The 20,332-nt window shown below is 51.1% G+C and overlaps 1 protein-coding gene across 3 annotated transcripts in view; it reads right to left on the bottom strand.

The window, feature by feature from the left end:
- Positions 1–15,014, bottom strand: part of LOC140365192 (disks large-associated protein 4-like) — a 36,447-nt gene extending 21,433 nt beyond the window's left edge. For all 3 annotated transcript variants that reach the window (XM_072451463.1, XM_072451464.1, XM_072451465.1), the window contains exons 1-2: positions 14,996–15,014; positions 407–1,337 (exon numbers count right to left, since the gene is read on the bottom strand). In XM_072451463.1, the coding sequence (XP_072307564.1) occupies positions 407–1,281 (875 nt within the window). In that variant the 5' untranslated portion in view covers positions 1,282–1,337; positions 14,996–15,014. The remainder of the gene's footprint in view (positions 1–406; positions 1,338–14,995) is intronic.
- Between the last annotated feature and the right edge of the window lie 5,318 nt (positions 15,015–20,332).

Raw genomic sequence — 20,332 nt, 5'->3', positions numbered from 1 at the left:
TCAAGAGCCTGTGATCAATCCAAGCGTTCATGGCCCAATGACAACTAAAAGGTGAGTGTGGTTGATGCTAGTTTGTGACTGTGATGTTCTTCATGAGGACTTGTTTAACGGCATTAGAGTTTAACGGCATTAGAGTTTAACGGCATTAGAGTTTAAAGGCATTAGAGTTGTCGTACTACAGCGAAGAGAACACACACTTGCACAGCTAAAACGTGCGTGCTAACAGAACTGGCGCACCTAGCAAGAGCTTTGAGACGACGATGTTCAAAACGATGAGAAGATGAGACTCGTAGTTTAGCTGAAAGTCAAAAATCGGCAAACCTAGAGCAGTAAATACAAACTGGCAATAAAGTCCTCGTGACTATGTTCTCCTTGCGCTGAAGCGGATGCCAAGCAGGTTTCTTACCTCTGGAGCCCCTCGTGCGCGCCCAGCCGGCCCATGGTGTGGTGGTAACTGCTCACGTCGCTGCTGTCCAGGTCGTCGGAGCTCCAGTAACCGGACATGTTCGACCTGGGCCTACGCTTGGGTTCCTTCGTCGCCCGGTCTTTGCTCTTCGCCCGCCGGTTCTGTTTCCCGCCGTCCTCCGCGCTCGACGACCCGCCGCCGCTGGCCGACGACCGGCCGTTGACGTTCCCCTTCATCTGCTGCCCCTCCAGCGACTGCGACTTGGCGAAGAGCTTCTGCACGGAGTTGAGCATGTAGCGGATCCTCCCCGGGCTGTCCGTGCGCTGCTTGGAGCTGGCGATCGCCGCCGTCGTCCGGTGGAACTGCAGCGTGCTGAACCCGTCCCGGCCGCCCGGCAGCATCTTGTCGAACTCCAGCAGACTCTGCGGGATCTGACCTTTGCCGCCGTGGTGCGAGATCGTGGCGGATCCGCTCGTGATCATCGGAGTCCGTAAACTCGACATGCCCATTCCCGGCTGCATTCCCAACGACAGGGAAGTCCCCAGCGTCCCCATCCCCCCGAGGCTTTCCGGGGGCGAGAAGTCGTGGGGGTCGTAGGTGTTGTAGTGCATCCCGGGGAAGGTGCTGCTGTTGGGGATCTGGTTGTTGAGGACGCAGTCTGGGGTCAGCGAGGCGGGGTTGCTGGGGTAAAGGCGAGGGTCCATGGTGCCGTAGCGGTCCACGGCGGCGGGGGCGAGGAGGTACGGGCTGCGGGGGAGCGTGCTGCTGCCCATGCTGCTCTTGGGCGGGTAGAGCGCCTCCCGGTGGTGCAAAGACGAAGCCGGGTCGCAGGAGTCGGTCACGTGCCGGTTGCGGTTGACCCCGAGCCCCTTCATGGCGGCGAGGGCGGCCCCGTTTTCAGAGGAGCGCTGCGAGACGAGCGGCGAGTGTCCTGCAACAGAGACGGGAAGTTCGGTTTAAGCGAAGGATGAGACGAGGATGAATATTGTTATAACAATAATATAATAATAGTAATAATTATTCAGATTGTTTTTCGCCCTCGCTTTTTTCAAAACTTTTTTTTCTCTCTTTCATTTATTCATTTTTATTTATTTGAAAGGGACATTGCACAATGAACATATTGCACAGTGAACACATTGCACAGTGAACATATTACACAGTGAACACATTGCACAGTGAACATATTGCACAGTGAACATATTGCACAGTGAACATATTGCACAGTGAACATATTGCACAGTGAACATATTGCACAGTGAACATATTGCACAGTGAACATATTACACAGTGAACACATTGCACAGTGAACATATTGCACAGTGAACATATTGCACAGTGAACACATTGCACAGTGAACATATTGCACAGTGAACATATTGCACAGTAAATATAATACAGTATCATTACAGACGGATCAAACTCTGATAAAAAATTTTAAGGTAGAATTTAAAATGTCCCAGAATGCATCACTCTCTCCCAGATGAAGGTAAAGTCATTCTTTCTTTCTGTATCGTTTTTTTGTTCTATTATGATTACGATTATTATTGACCCGTCTTCCTTGTCTCCCCCCTCCTCCCCCCCTCGTCTCCCCCGCCTCCCCCTCCCCACCTCGTCCCCCCTCGTCTCCCCCTCTCCCCCCTCGTCTCCCCCTCTCCCCCCGCCTCCCCCTCTCTGGACTGTAAACTCGGGGCACAGATTGTAGTAGTAAAAGCAGCAGGAGCTGGAGCGAGTCTGAGCCAAACGACCTTCAGTCCAACAGCGAGGGAGACGACTGAAGAGTCCAAAAAACTAAATCACCGACGGCTCCAGGAACCAGGTCTAAACCAGGACTAAACCAGGTCCAAACCAGGACTAAACCAGGTCTAAACCAGGTCTAAACCAGATCTAAACTAGGTCTAAACCAGAACTAAACCAGGTCTAAAGAAGGTCTGAATCAGGTGCAAATCAGGACTAAACCAGGTCTGAACCAGGTCTGAACCAGGTCTGAACCAGGTCTGAACCAGGTCTGAACCAGGTCTAAACCAGGTCTAAACCAGGACTAAACCAGGACTAAACCAGGTCTAAACCAGGTCTAAACCAGGTCTAAATCAGAACTAAACCAGGTGTAAACCAGGTCTAAACCAGGACTAAACCAGATCTAAACCAGGACTAAACCAGGTCTAAACCAGGTCTAAACCAGGTCTAAACCTGGACTAAACCAGGACTAAACAATGTCTAAAGCAGGTCTGAACCAGGACTAAACCAGGTCTGAACCAGGTCTGAACCAGGACTAAACCAGGACAAACCAGGTCTGAACCAGGTCTGAGCGTCTGGTGTTACAGCTGAGCCTCCATCTGTTGCTCCACAGAAATCATGACCTGATCTTCTGTAACAGACAAGCTGAGATAAACACTAAACCAGGTCCAAACCAGGACTAAACCAGGTCTAAACCAGGACTAAACTAGAACAAAACCAGGACTATACCAGGTCTAAACCAGGACTAACCCAGAACAAAACCATGTCTAAACCAGGTCTAAACCAGGACTAGACAAGGTCCAAACCAGGACTAAACATGGACTAAACCAGGTCCAAACCAGGTCTAAACCAGGACCAAACTGTATAAAAAGCATGTGTAGTTGACAGTGGGACCAGCAGAGGGCGCTGCTCTGCAGAACAGACGCTGCTGACTCACACTTTGGACTGTTTACTCTAAATGTAAAATAATCCTCATAAATCTGTCAGCTCTGGACTGTAAAGGCCCGGACGGAAAATGAAGGTCAAAACAAACACAATCATAAATAAAATGGATCCATCCTTTTTCTACCTTTATGAGTCTTGGAGAACGACTTAAGTAAAAGTACAGTTTTAGTAAATGCGAGTACTGCCTAAAGTTTACCACAGACAAAGTGATTCATGGAAGAGATGACAGACATTAGTTCAGAATCATTCTCTGGTATTTCCACCTTTTTAAGTAGCAGTATTTTTCCTGTTCTGTAAAGCTTATTGAAGTACTTATGTAAATCCTGTTGAAGTACTTTGTGTCCAAACTGTGCTCTACAAACAAACTTCATCAAATGAATAGGTTGAAAACAAAAAATACAACAATTACTACAACTATTTTAAGGTATGAAGACAACAACTGAACACAGCGTCTGTCGTTTCTATTGCTTCACACTCTTTTCTCCGGCAAAACAACGAGGGAGAAAAGGGGGTAGAAAAGGGGTGAGGCCGGGGGAAGGTGTGAAAGACGTGTGAGCTCCGCCCGAAGTGAAAATGAAAGCAATCGACAGCTGAGAAACTGTGAAAGTAATCAGACGAGTGTAAGGAAGTGCGTCAGATGCCCTCCCGTCCCCCTGTGTCCTGTGTCAGATGCCCTCCCGTCCCCCAGAGTCAGATGCCCTCCCGTCCCCCTGTCTCCTTCCTGTCTCAAAACTCTGACTTGATCTCGTGCTAACGCGCCGTGTTTCCACTGATGCTAACTTATATGTCGAGCCTTAGCAACACAAAGCTAGCAAAGCGCATTAGCATCAGCCACTTCCTGTTTATGGCCGCACGGCACTCGCTTTGTCAAGAGCCACAATCTGATATTTCCAGGTCATAATGCGTCTGACATGATCCAAAGCCAAAGCATGACATAAAGAGAGGTTCAAACGCGGCGTAGAGGCTTTGAGAGAAGTCAAAGAAATGAGGCAAAACTGTTCCTGTGCACGCTCGCTTTAGCCACGCCCCTCACACGCAGAGAAGTCAAAGAAATGAGGCAAAACTGTTCCTGTGCACGCTCGCTTTAGCCACGCCCCTCACACGCAGAGAAGTCAAAGAAATGAGGCAAAACTGTTCCTGTGCACGCTAGCTTTAGCCACGCCCCTCACACGCAGAGAAGTCAAAGAAATGAGGCAAAGCTGTTCCTGTGCACGCTCACTTTAGCCACGCCCCTCACATGCAGAGAAGTCAAAGAAATGAGGCAAAACTGTTCCTGTGTATGCTAGCTTTAGCCACGCCCCTCACATGCAGAGAAGTCAAAGAAATGAGGCAAAACTGTTCCTGTGCATGCTAGCTTTAGCCACGCCCCTCACATGCAGAGAAGTCAAAGAAATGAGGCAAAACTGTTCCTGTGCATGCTAGCTTTAGCCGCGCCCCTCACACACGCTAGCTTTAGCCATGCCCCTCACATGCAGAGAAGTCAAAGAAATGAGGCAAAACTGTTCCTGTGCATGCTAGCTTTAGCCGCGCCCCTCACACACGCTAGCTTTAGCCACGCCCCTCACATGCAGAGAAGTCAAAGAAATGAGGCAAAACTGTTCCTGTGCACGCTAGCTTTAGCCACGCCCCTCACATGCAGAGAAGTCAAAGAAATGAGGCAAAACTGTCCCTGTGCATGCAAGCTTTAGCTGCGCCCCTCACACATGCTAGCTTTAGCCACGCCCCTCACATGCAGAGAAGTCAAAGAAATGAGGCAAAACTGTTCCTGTGCACGCTAGCTTTAGCCACGCCCCTCACATGCAGAGAAGTCAAAGAAATGAGGCAAAACTGTTCCTGTGCACGCTAGCTTTAGCCACGCCCCTCACATGCAGAGAAGTCAAAGAAATGAGGCAAAACTGTTCCTGTGCATGCTAGCTTTAGCCGCGCCCCTCACACACGCTAGCTTTAGCCACGCCCCTCACATGCAGAGAAGTCAAAGAAATGAGGCAAAACTGTTCCTGTGCACGCTAGCTTTAGCCACGCCCCTCACACATGCTAGCTTTAGCCATGCCCCTCACATGCAGAGAAGTCAAAGAAATGAGGCAAAACTGTTCCTGTGCACGCTAGCTTTAGCCACGCCCCTCACATGCAGAGAAGTCAAAGAAATGAGGCAAAACTGTTCCTGTGCACGCTAGCTTTAGCCACGCCCCTCACATGCAGAGAAGTCAAAGAAATGAGGCAAAACTGTTCCTGTGCATGCTAGCTTTAGCCGCGCCCCTCACACACGCTAGCTTTAGCCACGCCCCTCACATGCAGAGAAGTCAAAGAAATGAGGCAAAACTGTTCCTGTGCACGCTAGCTTTAGCCACGCCCCTCACACATGCTAGCTTTAGCCATGCCCCTCACATGCAGAGAAGTCAAAGAAATGAGGCAAAACTGTTCCTGTGCACGCTAGCTTTAGCCACGCCCCTCACATGCACACACTCTGGGCCCAGAACATCGACAAAGTCTAAGGAATAAAGTCTGGCGGTAATGCAACACTCGGATGTCAACCGCCATAAAACAACAACAACAACAACAACAACAACATGGAGATTCCAGATTCCAGAGATGAAAGGAATCGTTCCAAAGCGCTCTGAAGTGAACCCGGGTTCAGCAAAATATAGAAGCTTTTCAACATATTCAGGTCGATAGTTCAGTTTGTTATGAATATGATGAAAAGAGTAGATGTTTTTCATAAAGAGCTGAGAAACTACAGTCCTCTCAAACGGCTCGGCGTCGGTGTGTCCTTCATGCATATTCAGGAGCAGGGTGAAGTCCGACCTTGGCCTGGATTCTGTCCCGTTTCCTCAAAAATAAAAACAGAGATAAACGACTCGGAGAAACTGCAGGAGGAGACACAAAATGGAGGACGAGACGCTGCACCCAAGTAAAAGTGAGAGAAATTCTTCAAACACACCGGAGAACTGGCTTTTACGAGACTAAGGTTTGGCCCTGGTTTAGTCCTGGTTTGGTCCTGGTTTGGCCCTGATTTAGTCCTGGTTTAGTCCTGGTTTGGTCCTGGTTTGGCCCTGGTTTGGTCCCGGTTTGGCCCTGATTTAGTCCTGGTTTGGTCCTGGTTTAGCCCTGGTTTTGTCCTGGTTTGGTCCTGGTTTGGCCCTGGTTTGGCCCTGGTTTGGTCCTGGTTTGGCCCTGATTTAGTCCTGGTTTAGTCCTGGTTTAGTCCTGGTTTAGTCCTGGTTTGGCCCTGGTTTGGCCCTGGTTTAGTCTTGTTATGTCTTGTGAACTCAACTTTACTCTTTTGGTTTGTGCTTGAAGTCACCAGAAGAGGGCGCGATGACTCTAACGTCTGCTGCACTGAGGATCAAAGCAGTCTAAATCAGGTTAAAACCCATAGCTGTGAGTCCTGATAATAATAATAATAATAATAAATATAGCCGCAAGCGGCAATGATCGGCCCTCGCCACGCCGCTGCCACACCGCCGCCACGCCGCAAGAGGAGGGGGCGCTAACGCGCCCCAATTGTCCTTTTATCACACCTACTGCTGAATCTGTGACGCTGTCACATGTTCTCCCCTTTGTTTTACCATCAAAAAGCAATTTTATTTTGAATTCTTGGCAAAATGTGCGGCTTTGCCGCACAGACACCGTGACTCTTTGAATGAAAATGTGGATAACTTTTGATGGTCCTGAAGATGAGTCTCACCAAATTTCAGGTTAATAGGGCTGACGCCCTGGGAGGAGTTTGTGAAAGTCTAAAGTGTAAACATGTTCTGGCCCCATTGGAATAACATGGGAGGTTTCGGTCATCGTTACGGCAACGCCATAACAATTATGACATGGGTCTCATTGACTTTTTTGATGGGGATGCTAAAATTGAGTTGTGTGTCAAATTTCATATAATTTTGCAAAACTAAACATTTAACCTCCATATAAAATCTGTAGGGGGCGCTGTGGCGCCAAATGAATTTATTTCACTTCAAGTAGGTTTAGGGCAAAGAGTTTAACAACTGATTCTAATTTGACGCAATTCGGACTTTATCTGCTCAAACGGCAGAAATTTTAAATATGGGAGATTTCTGAAATTCTAGCTACAGTTTGCGGCTTCGCCGCATAGAGACCGTGAGAGGTATCAATGTAATTTGGATAACTTTTGATGTCCCACTCCTCAGTAGCATTTTCACCAAATTTCAGCTTTTTAGGGCCAACGCCCTGGGAGGAGTTCGTAAAAGTACGACGTTTGGAAAAACTCCGAAGTCATGTTTAGCCATTTTTGAAGCAATATGGCCGACATTTGGTTCGGGGGACGGCGTTGCCGTAATAATATTTTTTACTTCTCTTGTCACCATCTACCTCTGCGCCAAATTTCATGATTCTACGATCAGATTTTTTTGGGTCATTTCCCATCTCTCAATGCATTTTTGGTACATTTGGTGGCGCTGACGCGCCAATTTTTTTTATTTTAGAAAAGGGAAATAGCCAGAATGTAGAGAGGCACGATTTTTAGAGGTGTGCAAATTTTTGTGACTTTTCGTCAATGTTCACTGGGTGAAAAATAGGGGGGTTGGTCCCGAGAAGAAGAAGAAGAAGAAAGAAAGAAAGAAAGAAAGAAAGAATAATATTCCGATGCGAAAACAATGTTTCCCATTTTTCAAATATCATAAACTATACATTTTCGGAAAGCGCTCGCGCTTTCCTACCTCATGGTGTGGGTCCCTGGTCACTGACGGGTACTTTCGATAATTTTGAGTGGGCTCCGCCCACTTTGTGTTTTTGGCCCTCTATACAGTAATAATGTTCAATTTTTGCATTACATGCTTATATGCACGGAACATGCAAGAGATGGGGAACGTATTCGTGAGCTACTTAGCGCAAATGAGTGCTTTATATGGGGATGACGACCGCTTCGCGGTCGTCATCCCAATGTAAAGTGCTCGTTTAGTGCGAACTTTTGCACGGGCTTCGCCCGTTTACAACGGTAATGTTCCATTTTCCTACAACTAATTAGTATGCACGGGGCGTGCATGAGTGGAGGAGTGCGTTAGTGAGTGTTTGGAAGTGGGCGAGCGCTTCGCGCTCGATTTCGTGCGCACTACGTGTGCACTTTCGCAGCCGTGCTTCGCACGGCCTTACGAGATTAATAGGCCTCTCGCCAGCTTGTGGCGCTCGGGCCTAATAATAATAATAATAATAATAATAATAATAATAATAATGATAATGATGATGATAATAATGTTTATTATAAGTCCAAATAGACATGATTTTAGAAACAGTTCGCTTGCTTTTCATGAATTTAATAAACCATCTCTAACGTCACTAAATAAGCCTCATCTGTGATTCAAACATTTAAACATTTGAATCTGTGAGAGATTTAAAAGAGAAACTTTCTTCAGGACAAAGAGGAAACGTCGAGTGGAAGAATTCTCAGCTCCAAGTGAAAGTGCTACAACCGATTTCACCAGCGTTAGATCCGCCACGAAAGAGCGAGATCACGAGGAAGAACAGGAGAGAAAAGAGGAGTGAAAAGAGGAGTGAAACAGGAGTGACACTGGAGTGAAACAGGAGTGAAAAGAGGAGTGAAACAGGAGTGACACTGGAGTGAAACAGGAGTGAAAAGAGGAGTGAAACAGGAGTGACACTGGAGTGAAACAGGAGAGAAAAGAGGAGTGAAACAGGAGTGACACTGGAGTGAAACAGGAGACTAATTCATAAAAACTCGCTGTCAAATCAACAAAACTTCTTTGATCTGGGTTGATCCTGACTCTGATTGGCTGTTGTAAAGTGGCATGTTCCGATCTGACATTGACCCACAGAGCGCCGCAGACATGAGGCGAGCGCCGCAGCTCGCAGCTTGGACCGATCTCCTCTGGAGTTCAGGCTTCACTCACAACACAAACCTTCAATTTAGAACATTCAGTTAATTTTCTTTTCTGTTCCAAGGAACTGAAACACACTGTTCTCTGGCCTCAAAATTATCCTTTTAAATCTGTATCAGATCAAACACTGCAGGACGCTCACATGTGTCTGAGGACAGCGCCCCCTGGAGGACGCTCACGTGTGTCTGAGGACAGCGCCCCCTGGAGGACGCTCACGTGTGTCTGAGGACAGCGCCCCCTGGAGGACGCTCACGTGTGTCTGAGGACAGCGCCCCCTGGAGGACGCTCACAAGTGTCTGAGGACAGCGCCCCCTGGAGGACGCTCACATGTGTCTGAGGACAGCGCCCCCTGGAGGACGCTCACATGTGTCTGAGCACAGCGCCCCCTGGAGGACGCTCACATGTGTCTGAGGACAGCGCCCCCTGGAGGACGCTCACATGTGTCTGAGGACAGCGCCCCCTGGAGGACGCTCACGTGTGTCTTAGCACAGCGCCCCCTGGAGGACGCTCACATGTGTCTGAGCACAGCGCCCCCTGGAGGACGCTCACATGTGTCTGAGGACAGCGCCCCTGGAGGACGCGCTCATGTGTCTGAGCACAGCGCCCCCTGGAGGACGCTCACATGTGTCTGAGCACAGCGCCCCCTGGAGGACGCTCTCATGTGTCTGAGGACAGAGGCCCCTGGAGGACGCTCACATGTGGACGCTCACATGTGTCTGAGGACAGCGCCCCCTGGAGGACGCTCACATGTGTCTGAGGACAGCGCCCCCTGGAGGACGCTCACATGTGTCTGAGGACAGCGCCCCCTGGAGGACGCTCTCATGTGTCTGAGCACAGCGCCCCCTGGAGGACGCTCACATGTGTCTGAGGACAGCGCCCCCTGGAGGACGCTCACATGTGTCTGAGGACAGCGCCCCCTGGAGGACGCTCACATGTGTCTGAGCACAGCGCCCCCTGGAGGACGCTCTCGTGTGTCTGAGGACAGCGCCCCCTGGTGGACGCTCACAAGTGTCTGAGGACAGCGCCCCCTGGAGGACGCTCACAAGTGTCTGAGGACAGCGCCCCCTGGAGGACGCTCACATGTGTCTGAGCACAGCGCCCCCTGGAGGACGTTCACATGTGTCTGAGGACAGCGCCCCCTGGAGGACGCTCACATGTGTCTGAGGACAGCGCCCCCTGGAGGACGCTCACATGTGTCTGAGCACAGCGCCCCCTGGAGGACGCTCACATGTGTCTGAGGACAGCGCCCCCTGGAGGACGCTCACATGTGTCGAGCACAGCGCCCCCTGGAGGACGCTCACATGTGTGTGAGGACAGCGCCCCCTGGAGGACGCTCACATGTGTCTGAGTACAGCGCCCCCTGGAGGACGCTCACATGTGTCTGAGGACAGCGCCCCCTGGAGGACGCTCACATATGTCTGAGGACAGCGCCCCCTGGAGGACGCTCACATGTGTCTGAGGACAGCGCCCCCTGGAGGACGCTCACATGTGTCGAGCACAGCGCCCCCTGGAGGACGCTCACATATGTCTGAGGACAGCGCCCCCTGGAGGACGCTCACATGTGTCGAGCGCAGCGCCCCCTGGAGGACACTCACATGTGTCTGAGGACAGCGCCCCCTGGAGGACGCTCACATGTGTCTGAGCACAGCGCCCCCTGGAGGACGCTCACATGTGTCTGAGGACAGCGCCACCTGGAGGACGCTCACATGTGTCTGAGGACAGCGCCCCCTGGAGGACGCTCACGTGTGTCTGAGGACAGCGCCCCCTGGAGGACGCTCACATGTGGACGCTCACATGTGTCTGAGGACAGCGCCCCCTGGAGGACGCTCACATATGTCTGAGCACAGCGCCCCCTGGAGGACGCTCACATGTGTCTGAGGACAGCGCCCCCTGGAGGACGCTCACATGTGTCGAGTACAGCGCCCCCTGGAGGACGCTCACATGTGTCTGAGGACAGCGCCCCCTGGAGGACGCTCACATGTGTCTGAGCACAGCGCCCCCTGGAGGACGCTCTCGTGTGTCTGAGGACAGCGCCCCCTGGTGGACGCTCACAAGTGTCTGAGGACAGCGCCCCCTGGAGGACGCTCACAAGTGTCTGAGGACAGCGCCCCCTGGAGGACGCTCACATGTGTCTGAGCACAGCGCCCCCTGGAGGACGTTCACATGTGTCTGAGGACAGCGCCCCCTGGAGGACGCTCACATGTGTCTGAGGACAGCGCCCCCTGAAGGACGCTCACATGTGTCTGAGCACAGCGCCCCCTGGAGGACGCTCACATGTGTCTGAGGACAGCGCCCCCTGGAGGACGCTCACATGTGTCGAGCAAAGCGCCCCCTGGAGGACGCTCACATGTGTCTGAGGACAGCGCCCCTGGAGGACGCTCTCATGTGTCTGAGCACAGCGCCCCCTGGAGGACGCTCACATGTGTCTGAGCACAGCGCCCCCTGGAGGACGCTCACATGTGTCTGAGGACAGCGCCCCCTGGAGGACGCTCACATGTGTCTGAGGACAGCGCCCCCTGGAGGACGCTCACATGTGTCTGAGGACAGCGCCCCCTGGAGGACGCTCTCATGTGTCTGAGCACAGCGCCCCCTGGAGGACGCTCACATGTGTCTGAGGACAGCGCCCCCTGGAGGACGCTCACATGTGTCTGAGGACAGCGCCCCCTGGAGGACGCTCACGTGTGTCTGAGGACAGCGCCCCCTGGAGGACGCTCACATGTGGACGCTCACATGTGTCTGAGGACAGCGCCCCCTGGAGGACGCTCACATATGTCTGAGCACAGCGCCCCCTGGAGGACGCTCACATGTGTCTGAGGACAGCGCCCCCTGGAGGACGCTCACATGTGTCTGAGGACAGCGCCCCCTGGAGGACGCTCACATGTGTCTGAGCACAGCGCCCCCTGGAGGACGCTCTCGTGTGTCTGAGGACAGCGCCCCCTGGTGGACGCTCACAAGTGTCTGAGGACAGCGCCCCCTGGAGGACGCTCACAAGTGTCTGAGGACAGCGCCCCCTGGAGGACGCTCACATGTGTCTGAGCACAGCGCCCCCTGGAGGACGTTCACATGTGTCTGAGGACAGCGCCCCCTGGAGGACGCTCACATGTGTCTGAGGACAGCGCCCCCTGGAGGACGCTCACATGTGTCTGAGCACAGCGCCCCCTGGAGGACGCTCACATGTGTCTGAGGACAGCGCCCCCTGGAGGACGCTCACATGTGTCGAGCACAGCGCCCCCTGGAGGACGCTCACATGTGTGTGAGGACAGCGCCCCCTGGAGGACGCTCACATGTGTCTGTGTACAGCGCCCCCTGGAGGACGCTCACATGTGTCTGAGGACAGCGCCCCCTGGAGGACGCTCACATATGTCTGAGGACAGCGCCCCCTGGAGGACGCTCACATGTGTCTGAGGACAGCGCCCCCTGGAGGACGCTCACATGTGTCGAGCACAGCGCCCCCTGGAGGACGCTCACATATGTCTGAGGACAGCGCCCCCTGGAGGACGCTCACATGTGTCTGAGGACAGCGCCCCCTGGAGGACGCTCACATGTGTCTGAGCACAGCGCCCCCTGGAGGACGCTCACATGTGTCTGAGGACAGCGCCACCTGGAGGACGCTCACATGTGTCTGAGGACAGCGCCCCCTGGAGGACGCTCACGTGTGTCTGAGGACAGCGCCCCCTGGAGGACGCTCACGTGTGTCTGAGGACAGCGCCCCCTGGAGGACGCTCACATGTGTCTGAGCACAGCGCCCCCTGGAGGACGCTCACGTGTGTCTGAGGACAGCGCCCCCTGGAGGACGCTCACGTGTGTCTGAGCACAGCGCCCCCTGGAGGACGCTCACATGTGTCTGAGGACAGCGCCCCCTGGAGGACGCTCACATGTGTCTGAGGACAGCGCCCCCTGGAGGACGCTCACATGTGTCTGAGGACAGCGCCCCCTGGAGGACGCTCTCATGTGTCTGAGCACAGCGCCCCCTGGAGGACGCTCACATGTGTCTGAGGACAGCGCCCCCTGGAGGACGCTCACATGTGTCTGAGGACAGCGCCCCCTGGAGGACGCTCACGTGTGTCTGAGGACAGCGCCCCCTGGAGGACGCTCACATGTGGACACTCACATGTGTCTGAGGACAGCGCCCCCTGGAGGACGCTCACATATGTCTGAGCACAGCGCCCCCTGGAGGACGCTCACATGTGTCTGAGGACAGCGCCCCCTGGAGGACGCTCACATGTGTCTGAGGACAGCGCCCCCTGGAGGACGCTCACATGTGTCGAGCACAGCGCCCCCTGGAGGACACTCACATGTGTCTGAGCACAGCGCCCCCTGGAGGACGCTCACGTGTGTCTGAGGACAGCGCCCCCTGGAGGACGCTCACATGTGTCTGAGGACAGCGCCCCCTGGAGGACGCTCACATATGTCTGAGGACAGCGCCCCCTGGAGGACGCTCACATGTGGACGCTCACGTGTGTCTGAGGACAGCGCCCCCTGGAGGACGCTCACATGTGTCTGAGGACAGCGCCCCCTGGAGGACGCTCACATGTGTCTGAGCACAGTGCCCCCTGGAGGACGCTCACATGTGTCTGAGGACAGCGCCCCCTGGAGGACGCTCACATGTGTCTGAGCACAGTGCCCCCTGGAGGACACTCACACTCCTGGTCTTTTGACTCTGCTCGTCTTTCCTCGTCCCTCCTAAAGGACAGGTCTCAGCGGGGTCTCGGCCTGATATAGACCCGCCTCGGACCGGTCCAAGTCCTGCTGTTTCCACATCTGTCGCCATGGCAATACCTCCTCCCCTTCACAGCGGAGACGAAGCATCACTGTAACTCTTCAGCCACAGACTCGAAGAGACATTTACTGTTTTTGAAAGAAAGATCCAAGATGACACAGCTCCTTAGATTGAAAATGACTTTCGGACGGAAGTCCAGAAGACAAACTCACAGCAACATGGAGGACACCGGTTAAAGACCCATAAATGTTTGTTCTCCTCATTATTATTTTGTCTTTTCTCCTCAAACGTGTCATATTCATCTTCTGTCTTAAAGTCTTTGGAGTTGAAGAACAGCAGCACTTTCTTTGGTTCATTTATTCTCCCATGTGTGGACAATAAAGAATTATCTTATCTTATCTCAGAGATGATGTTGAACTTTTACCAGGTTTTGAGACATGAACCATGAACCAGGTCAAACATCTACAATCTGACAGTGAAACAGTGAGTTCAGTCTGATCGTTCTGTGTGTGAAAAAGCTGCAAGAATCGAATAAAGAATATAAAAGTCTCCAACTCTGCTTCAATATTTAGTTTGTGACGTGAAAAAAGAACATCAGGCAAAACGTGTTATAAAAGATAAACAAGAACTGCAGCTACGCTCACAGTTATTAGACCCTCCTTTATTTTCCTCTGCATCTGACCACAGGGACCTGACCACAGGGACCAGATCCACGTCCAGGTCCAGATCCAGATCCAGATCCGGAGCTGGTCTTGGTCTGGACTGTACCTGGGCCATGTTTTTGGGTTGGTGATGGAGCCCGGCGCCCGGAGGAGACCACACGGGACGAAACATGTGACCTTTGTTTTGAAATAACAGGTTTCAAGTGTTGACAAAGTAATTGTTGTGTTGAAGTGTCCTTTATCTCCCCCTGTTGTTAGATCAAAGCAGCAGCAGAGCAACAACTTTATGCAGCAGAATGAAAACAGAGACAAAAAGAAACACATTAGATCATCAGGAGATATTTATGAGATGAATATGACACGTTTAAGGAGCCAAAACCAAACTAATATTGAGAAGTTTCAACGTTTAAATTGAAATCCTCTTCTGCGTGAAGACGTTTCAGCTGAAGCTTTTACCTCCGTGTGTGATTCTGAGCACTTTAAACTCTACAAACACGTCCTGAAATCAAATGTTACGCTCTAGAAAAATGAATTGCAAATTTCACCCATTTTCCTTGGATTTATATTTTCATAATTTCATTTGACCTGTTGGTTTCAGGACAGTCTCCACCCCGTGCGCCCCCTGCTGGTGACACAATGATGCACTCTGGCCTTATATAAAGTCAGGACTCACATTTGAGGCTCATTTCTCCTCGATCACAGCGGAAGATCCTGAAAGAGACAAAAACATCAATTAAAAAACATAATCTTGTGCATATTTTGTCCTTTATTTGGCTGTAAACGTTCATCACCTCAGATTATACATTCTCTGTTTGACGGTTTTGAATAATATATTTACTGTTTTACAAAGTCAGAGAAGGAATATTTTCTACTGAATAAAAAGTGTTGTAAATCCATCAGCGGCGAAGAAGAAACACGACCAAGAACCAGAAGCTAAGAGGTTTGAATGATGAAGTAACTGTGAGACAAGGGCGCGTATAATAAGAGAAATAATGTTCACCAGTAAATTCATCTACAGTTCTGGACCAGCTCTGGGTCTTTTTCTGGACCAGTTCTGGACCAGTTCTGGACCAGTTCTGGACCAGAGGGGTTTTTGCTCCCTCCTCTCACTGCACGTTTAGAGATGTTTCAGTAAAACAAAGGGAATTTGGCTGTTGGTATGACCGTGGATTTGACCGCGGGTCTGATCGTGGGTTTGACCGTTGGTTTGACCGTGGGTTCGACCGGTCAATCACAGCTCGTTTTCGGAAGTACGACTCTAACTTTAGTCTTTGTCTCGTTTCGGCTGAAGATGTTCCGTGTAGTGGAAGTCGTGCGGTGGACACTTAACAGTTGCTTGCCCGTTGACGGTTGCTCTTGCAGCAGTTGTTTACCCGTTGCTATGGTGATGGCCACAGCGTAGTCCTATGAGATCAGTCATTTGTGTTTAGCATAGTGTTTTAGCATCAGAAGTCTCACTGACTGTAACTTTGTCTGACCCAGAACACAGTTACTCTAAATATGATTCTGAATATGTATCTTTAGTACATGGATTCAACAGTGCGCATCAACATCGCTGACCCTTTGCTGACCCATAGAGCAGATTATTGCACTTTCATATTGACGACATTCAGCAGTTTTAATCACACATTTCTTCACAAAAGAATCACAGAAGAACCACAGCTTCTTTACTGTTCTTCAGAATCATCAACAGTTAGGGGAGGGGGTGGGGCTTTGTACTGTTTTAAGTTTCCGCTGAGGCCAATCTTCTTTGTTACCCTAACAACCCTGTAATAGGCCATAGAAATCCTATTGTCATCTGACTGTAACTCCCTCATCACTGGTGAGTACCTGATTAGCATCAGAATGACCAGGGCTGACCCCGCCCTGTGGCTGCAGAACACTGCTGTGAACTGTGGGGTGATTGAACCTTAAAGTCATGTGACACGTTTCAGTAAAACAAAGGGAATGGGATTAGATTTTAGAGTTTATAATGTCACTTCCTGGTTTGACATGTCCAGCAGATATGACATAGAGGTCATTCCTGTCACTTAGCAACCAGACTGTAAACAAGGGCCAGAGAATATTTGAATTATACAATATTTATGATTTGACAATAATGCCATACAACATTTATTTTGTTAAATGATTGTTTAAACGGTCATAAAAAGGTGTAAGTTTCAAAAGTTTCTCTGCATTTTTGATGGAACGGCACTTTTTGATGACATCACAACGGGATTCTGTATTTTTTTACTTTTCTTTGACAAATTTTCTTCACAAACTGCAACTCGACTGACTTAAAACTGTGATCATCATTTACCAAAGGGACAAACTGACAAAACGACGTGTTCATTAGAAAAACACAAATACTTTTATACTGTAAACTTAGTAAACCACACGTCCGACTGATTCGAGCACAAACATGATTTTTGTTCATGTGTAAATAAACAGCATCAGAGATAAAAGACCTTTATGAGACGTGTAATATGTTTTCAGTGTGATCGTTTCTGAAACAAACAGACAAAACGTTTGACAAATTATCGATGATTTAAAATAAAGTCATAATCCAGCCTCAGTTTATGTCCCGGTCACTTTCACCCAGAATCTTCTTTGTCGTTGGATGGTTTCATACTTCTGCTCTTACACAACCAGAGTGTGGCTAAAATAAGCGTGTGAATCTCATCACTTCAGAAAGCGAACAGCTCTTTGTTTCCTCCGACAAACGTTCTGAGGAAATCACAGACGATTCTGTTCAAAATCTGGAGTGTGAGTCGCAGTTTGGACGTTTAAAACAGAGAAACAAACGGGTGCAAAGACCAGGAGGTGGACAGAACTTCACATTCATCATAATCTATGTTTTGTGTTGACGTTTTCAGGGAATCTAAGCACAATTGTCGCCACTCGGATTCTTCCACGTTTTTTCTTTTGTCTCTTTTGTTAAAACGACACACGACAGCAGAGTTTGATGTTTTTTTGGTCAATTTGCTCTATTAATACATAAACTTTCACCTGAAACAATAACACGATCTAATCTGCTCTTTAAAGGTGTTTGACTATTTCATTGAATCATCTAAAGTCCATAGATTTCTCTGGAACATGCTCCTCCCACAGAGACATGCTCCTCCCACAGAGACATGCTCCTCCCACAGAGACATGTTCCTCCCACAGAGACATGCTCCTCCCACAGAGACATGCTCCTCCCACAGAGACATGTTCCTCCCACAGAGACATGCTCCTCCCACAGAGACATGCTCCTCCCACAGAGACATGTTCCTCCCACAGAGACATGCTCCTCCCACAGAGGCATGCTCCTCCCACAGAGACATGTTCCTCCCACAGAGACATGCTCCTCCCACAGAGACATGCTCCTCCCACAGAGACATGTTCCTCCCACAGAGACATGCTCCTCCCACAGAGACATGCTCCTCCCACAGAGACATGCTCCTCCCACAGAGACATGCTTCTCCCACAGAGACATGCTCCTCCCACAGAGACACGCTCCTTCCACAGAGACATGCTCCTCCCACAGAGACATTTTCCTCCCACAGAGAAATGCTTCTTCCACAGAGACACGCTCCTCCCACAGAGACATGCTCCTCCCACAGAGACATTTTCCTCCCAAAGAGAAATGCTTCTTCCACAGAGACATGCTCCTCCCACAGAGACATGCTACTCCCACAGAGACACGCTCCTCCCACAGAGACATGCTCCTCCCACAGAGACATTTTCCTCCCAAAGAGAAATGCTCCTCCCACAGAGACACGCTCCTTGCACAGAGACATGGTCCTCCCACAGAGACATTCTCCTCCCACAGAGACATGCTCTTCCCACAGAGACACGCTCCTCCCACAGAGACACGCTCCTCCCACAGAGACACTCTCCTCCCACAGAGAAATGCTCCTCCCACAGAGACACGCCCCTCCCACAGTCCCACAGAGACATGCTCCTCCCACAGAGACATGCTCCTCCCACAGAGACACGCTCCTTGCACAGAGACATGGTCCTCCCACAGAGACATTCTCCTCCCACAGAGACATGCTCCTCCCACAGAGACATGCTCCTCCCACAGAGACATGCTCCTCCCACAGAGACACTCTCCTTCCACAGAGACACGCTCCTCCCACAGAGACACTCTCCTCCCACAGAGACACTCTCCTCCCACAGAGAAATGCTCCTCCCACAGAGACACGCTCCTCCCACAGAGACATGCTCCTCCCACAGAGACACGCTCCTCCCACAGAGACATGCTCCTCCCACAGAGACATGCTCCTCCCACAGAGACACGCTCCTTCCACAGAGACACGCTCCTCCCACAGAGACACTCTCCTCCCACAGAAACACTCTCCTCCCACAGAGACATGCTCCTCCCACAGAGACACGCTCCTCCCACAGAGACATGCTCCTCCCACAAAGACATGCTCCTCCCACAGAGACACTCTCCTTCCACAGAGACACGCTCCTCCCACAGAGACACTCTCCTCCCACAGAGACACTCTCCTCCCACAGAGAAATGCTCCTCCCACAGAGACACGCTCCTCCCACAGAGACATGCTCCTCCCACAGAGACACGCTCCTCCCACAGAGACATGCTCCTCCCACAGAGACATGCTCCTCCCACAGAGACACGCTCCTTCCACAGAGACACGCTCCTCCCACAGAGACACTCTCCTCCCACAGAAACACTCTCCTCCCACAGAGACATGGTCCTCCCACAGAGACATTCTCCTCCCACAGAGACATGCTCTTCCCACAGAGACACGCTCCTCCCACAGAGACACTCTCCTCCCACAGAGAAATGCTCCTCCCACAGAGACACTCTCCTCCCACAGAGAAATGCTCCTCCCACAGAGAAATGCTCCTCCCACAGAGACACGCTCCTCCCACAGAGACACTCTCCTCCCACAGAGAAATGCTCCTCCCACAGAGACACTCTCCTCCCACAGAGACATGCTCCTCCCACAGAGACATGCTCCTCCTACAGACAAGAACATGTTGATTTCTTTGCCTCATTTATTAAAGTTTTGACTTAAATATTATATTTTTAGTCAGACCTGGTTCCGGATGATTGCACACTGTGAGATGTTCAGCGTTTGGGAAACACTTTTCATAACCTGACCCTGCTTTACACTCCTCCACACGTTCTCCTGACCGCTCTGGAGTGTTCCTGGACTTCATGATACGGCACATGTGACGGAGCGCCATCCACTCCACCACCGAGCGGCCCGGCCCGGTTCAATGCAGGAGAATCACTTTTAACACAATTTCAGCGGATCCGAGAGAAGGGAAACCACGGTAACGCAGTTCAACGCTCTGACCACTCCTGTTCTTCTGCTGGCGCCTTCTGACCCCTCTTTACCACTCCTGTTCTTCTCCTGACCACACCTGACCCCTCCTGACTACTCCTGTCCTTCTGTTGACCACTCCTGACCACTCCTGTTCTTCTCCTGACCACACCTGACCCCTCCTGTCATTCTTATGACCACTCCTGACCACCCCTGACCACTCCTATCCTTCTGCTGACCCCTCTTGACCACTACTGTTCTTCTGCTTACCTCTCCTGATCACTTCTGACCCCTTCTGACCCCTCCTGACCTTCTGCTGAGGGTCTTGCTACACAAAAGTTTCAGCTGGAGGAAAGGTCAGCTGGAGGAAAGGTCAGCTGGATGAAAGGTCAGCTGGAGCTCGGGGCAGAGTTACGTCACGTTTAGATCCTTTGTGAGAGATTTAAAACAATGGACTGAACAAAAGGTCAGAGATCTGCCTCTGAACAAGCCCCTCCCCCTTCAGATGCCCCTCCCCCTCCCGCACGGTTTATCTGAACACGCCTGACATGAACACGCCTCATCAGCTGAACACGCCTGACATGAACTCTCCTCATCAGCTGAACACGCCTCATCAGCTGAACACGCCTGACATGAACTCTCCTCATCAGCTGAACACGCCTCATCAGCTGAACACGCCTGACATGAACACGTCTCATCAGCTGAACACGCCTGACATGAACACGTCTCATCAGCTGAACACGCCTGAC

The sequence above is a fragment of the Eucyclogobius newberryi genome, unplaced genomic scaffold, assembly GCF_026437365.1.
Source record: "Eucyclogobius newberryi isolate DKJ021-1_F unplaced genomic scaffold, fEucNew1.0.hap1 SCAF_19, whole genome shotgun sequence".
Taxonomy (NCBI): Eukaryota; Metazoa; Chordata; class Actinopteri; order Gobiiformes; family Gobiidae; genus Eucyclogobius; species Eucyclogobius newberryi.
The sequence above is the reverse complement of the archived record's forward strand: the minus strand, read 5'-3'. Positions and strand labels throughout refer to the sequence as shown.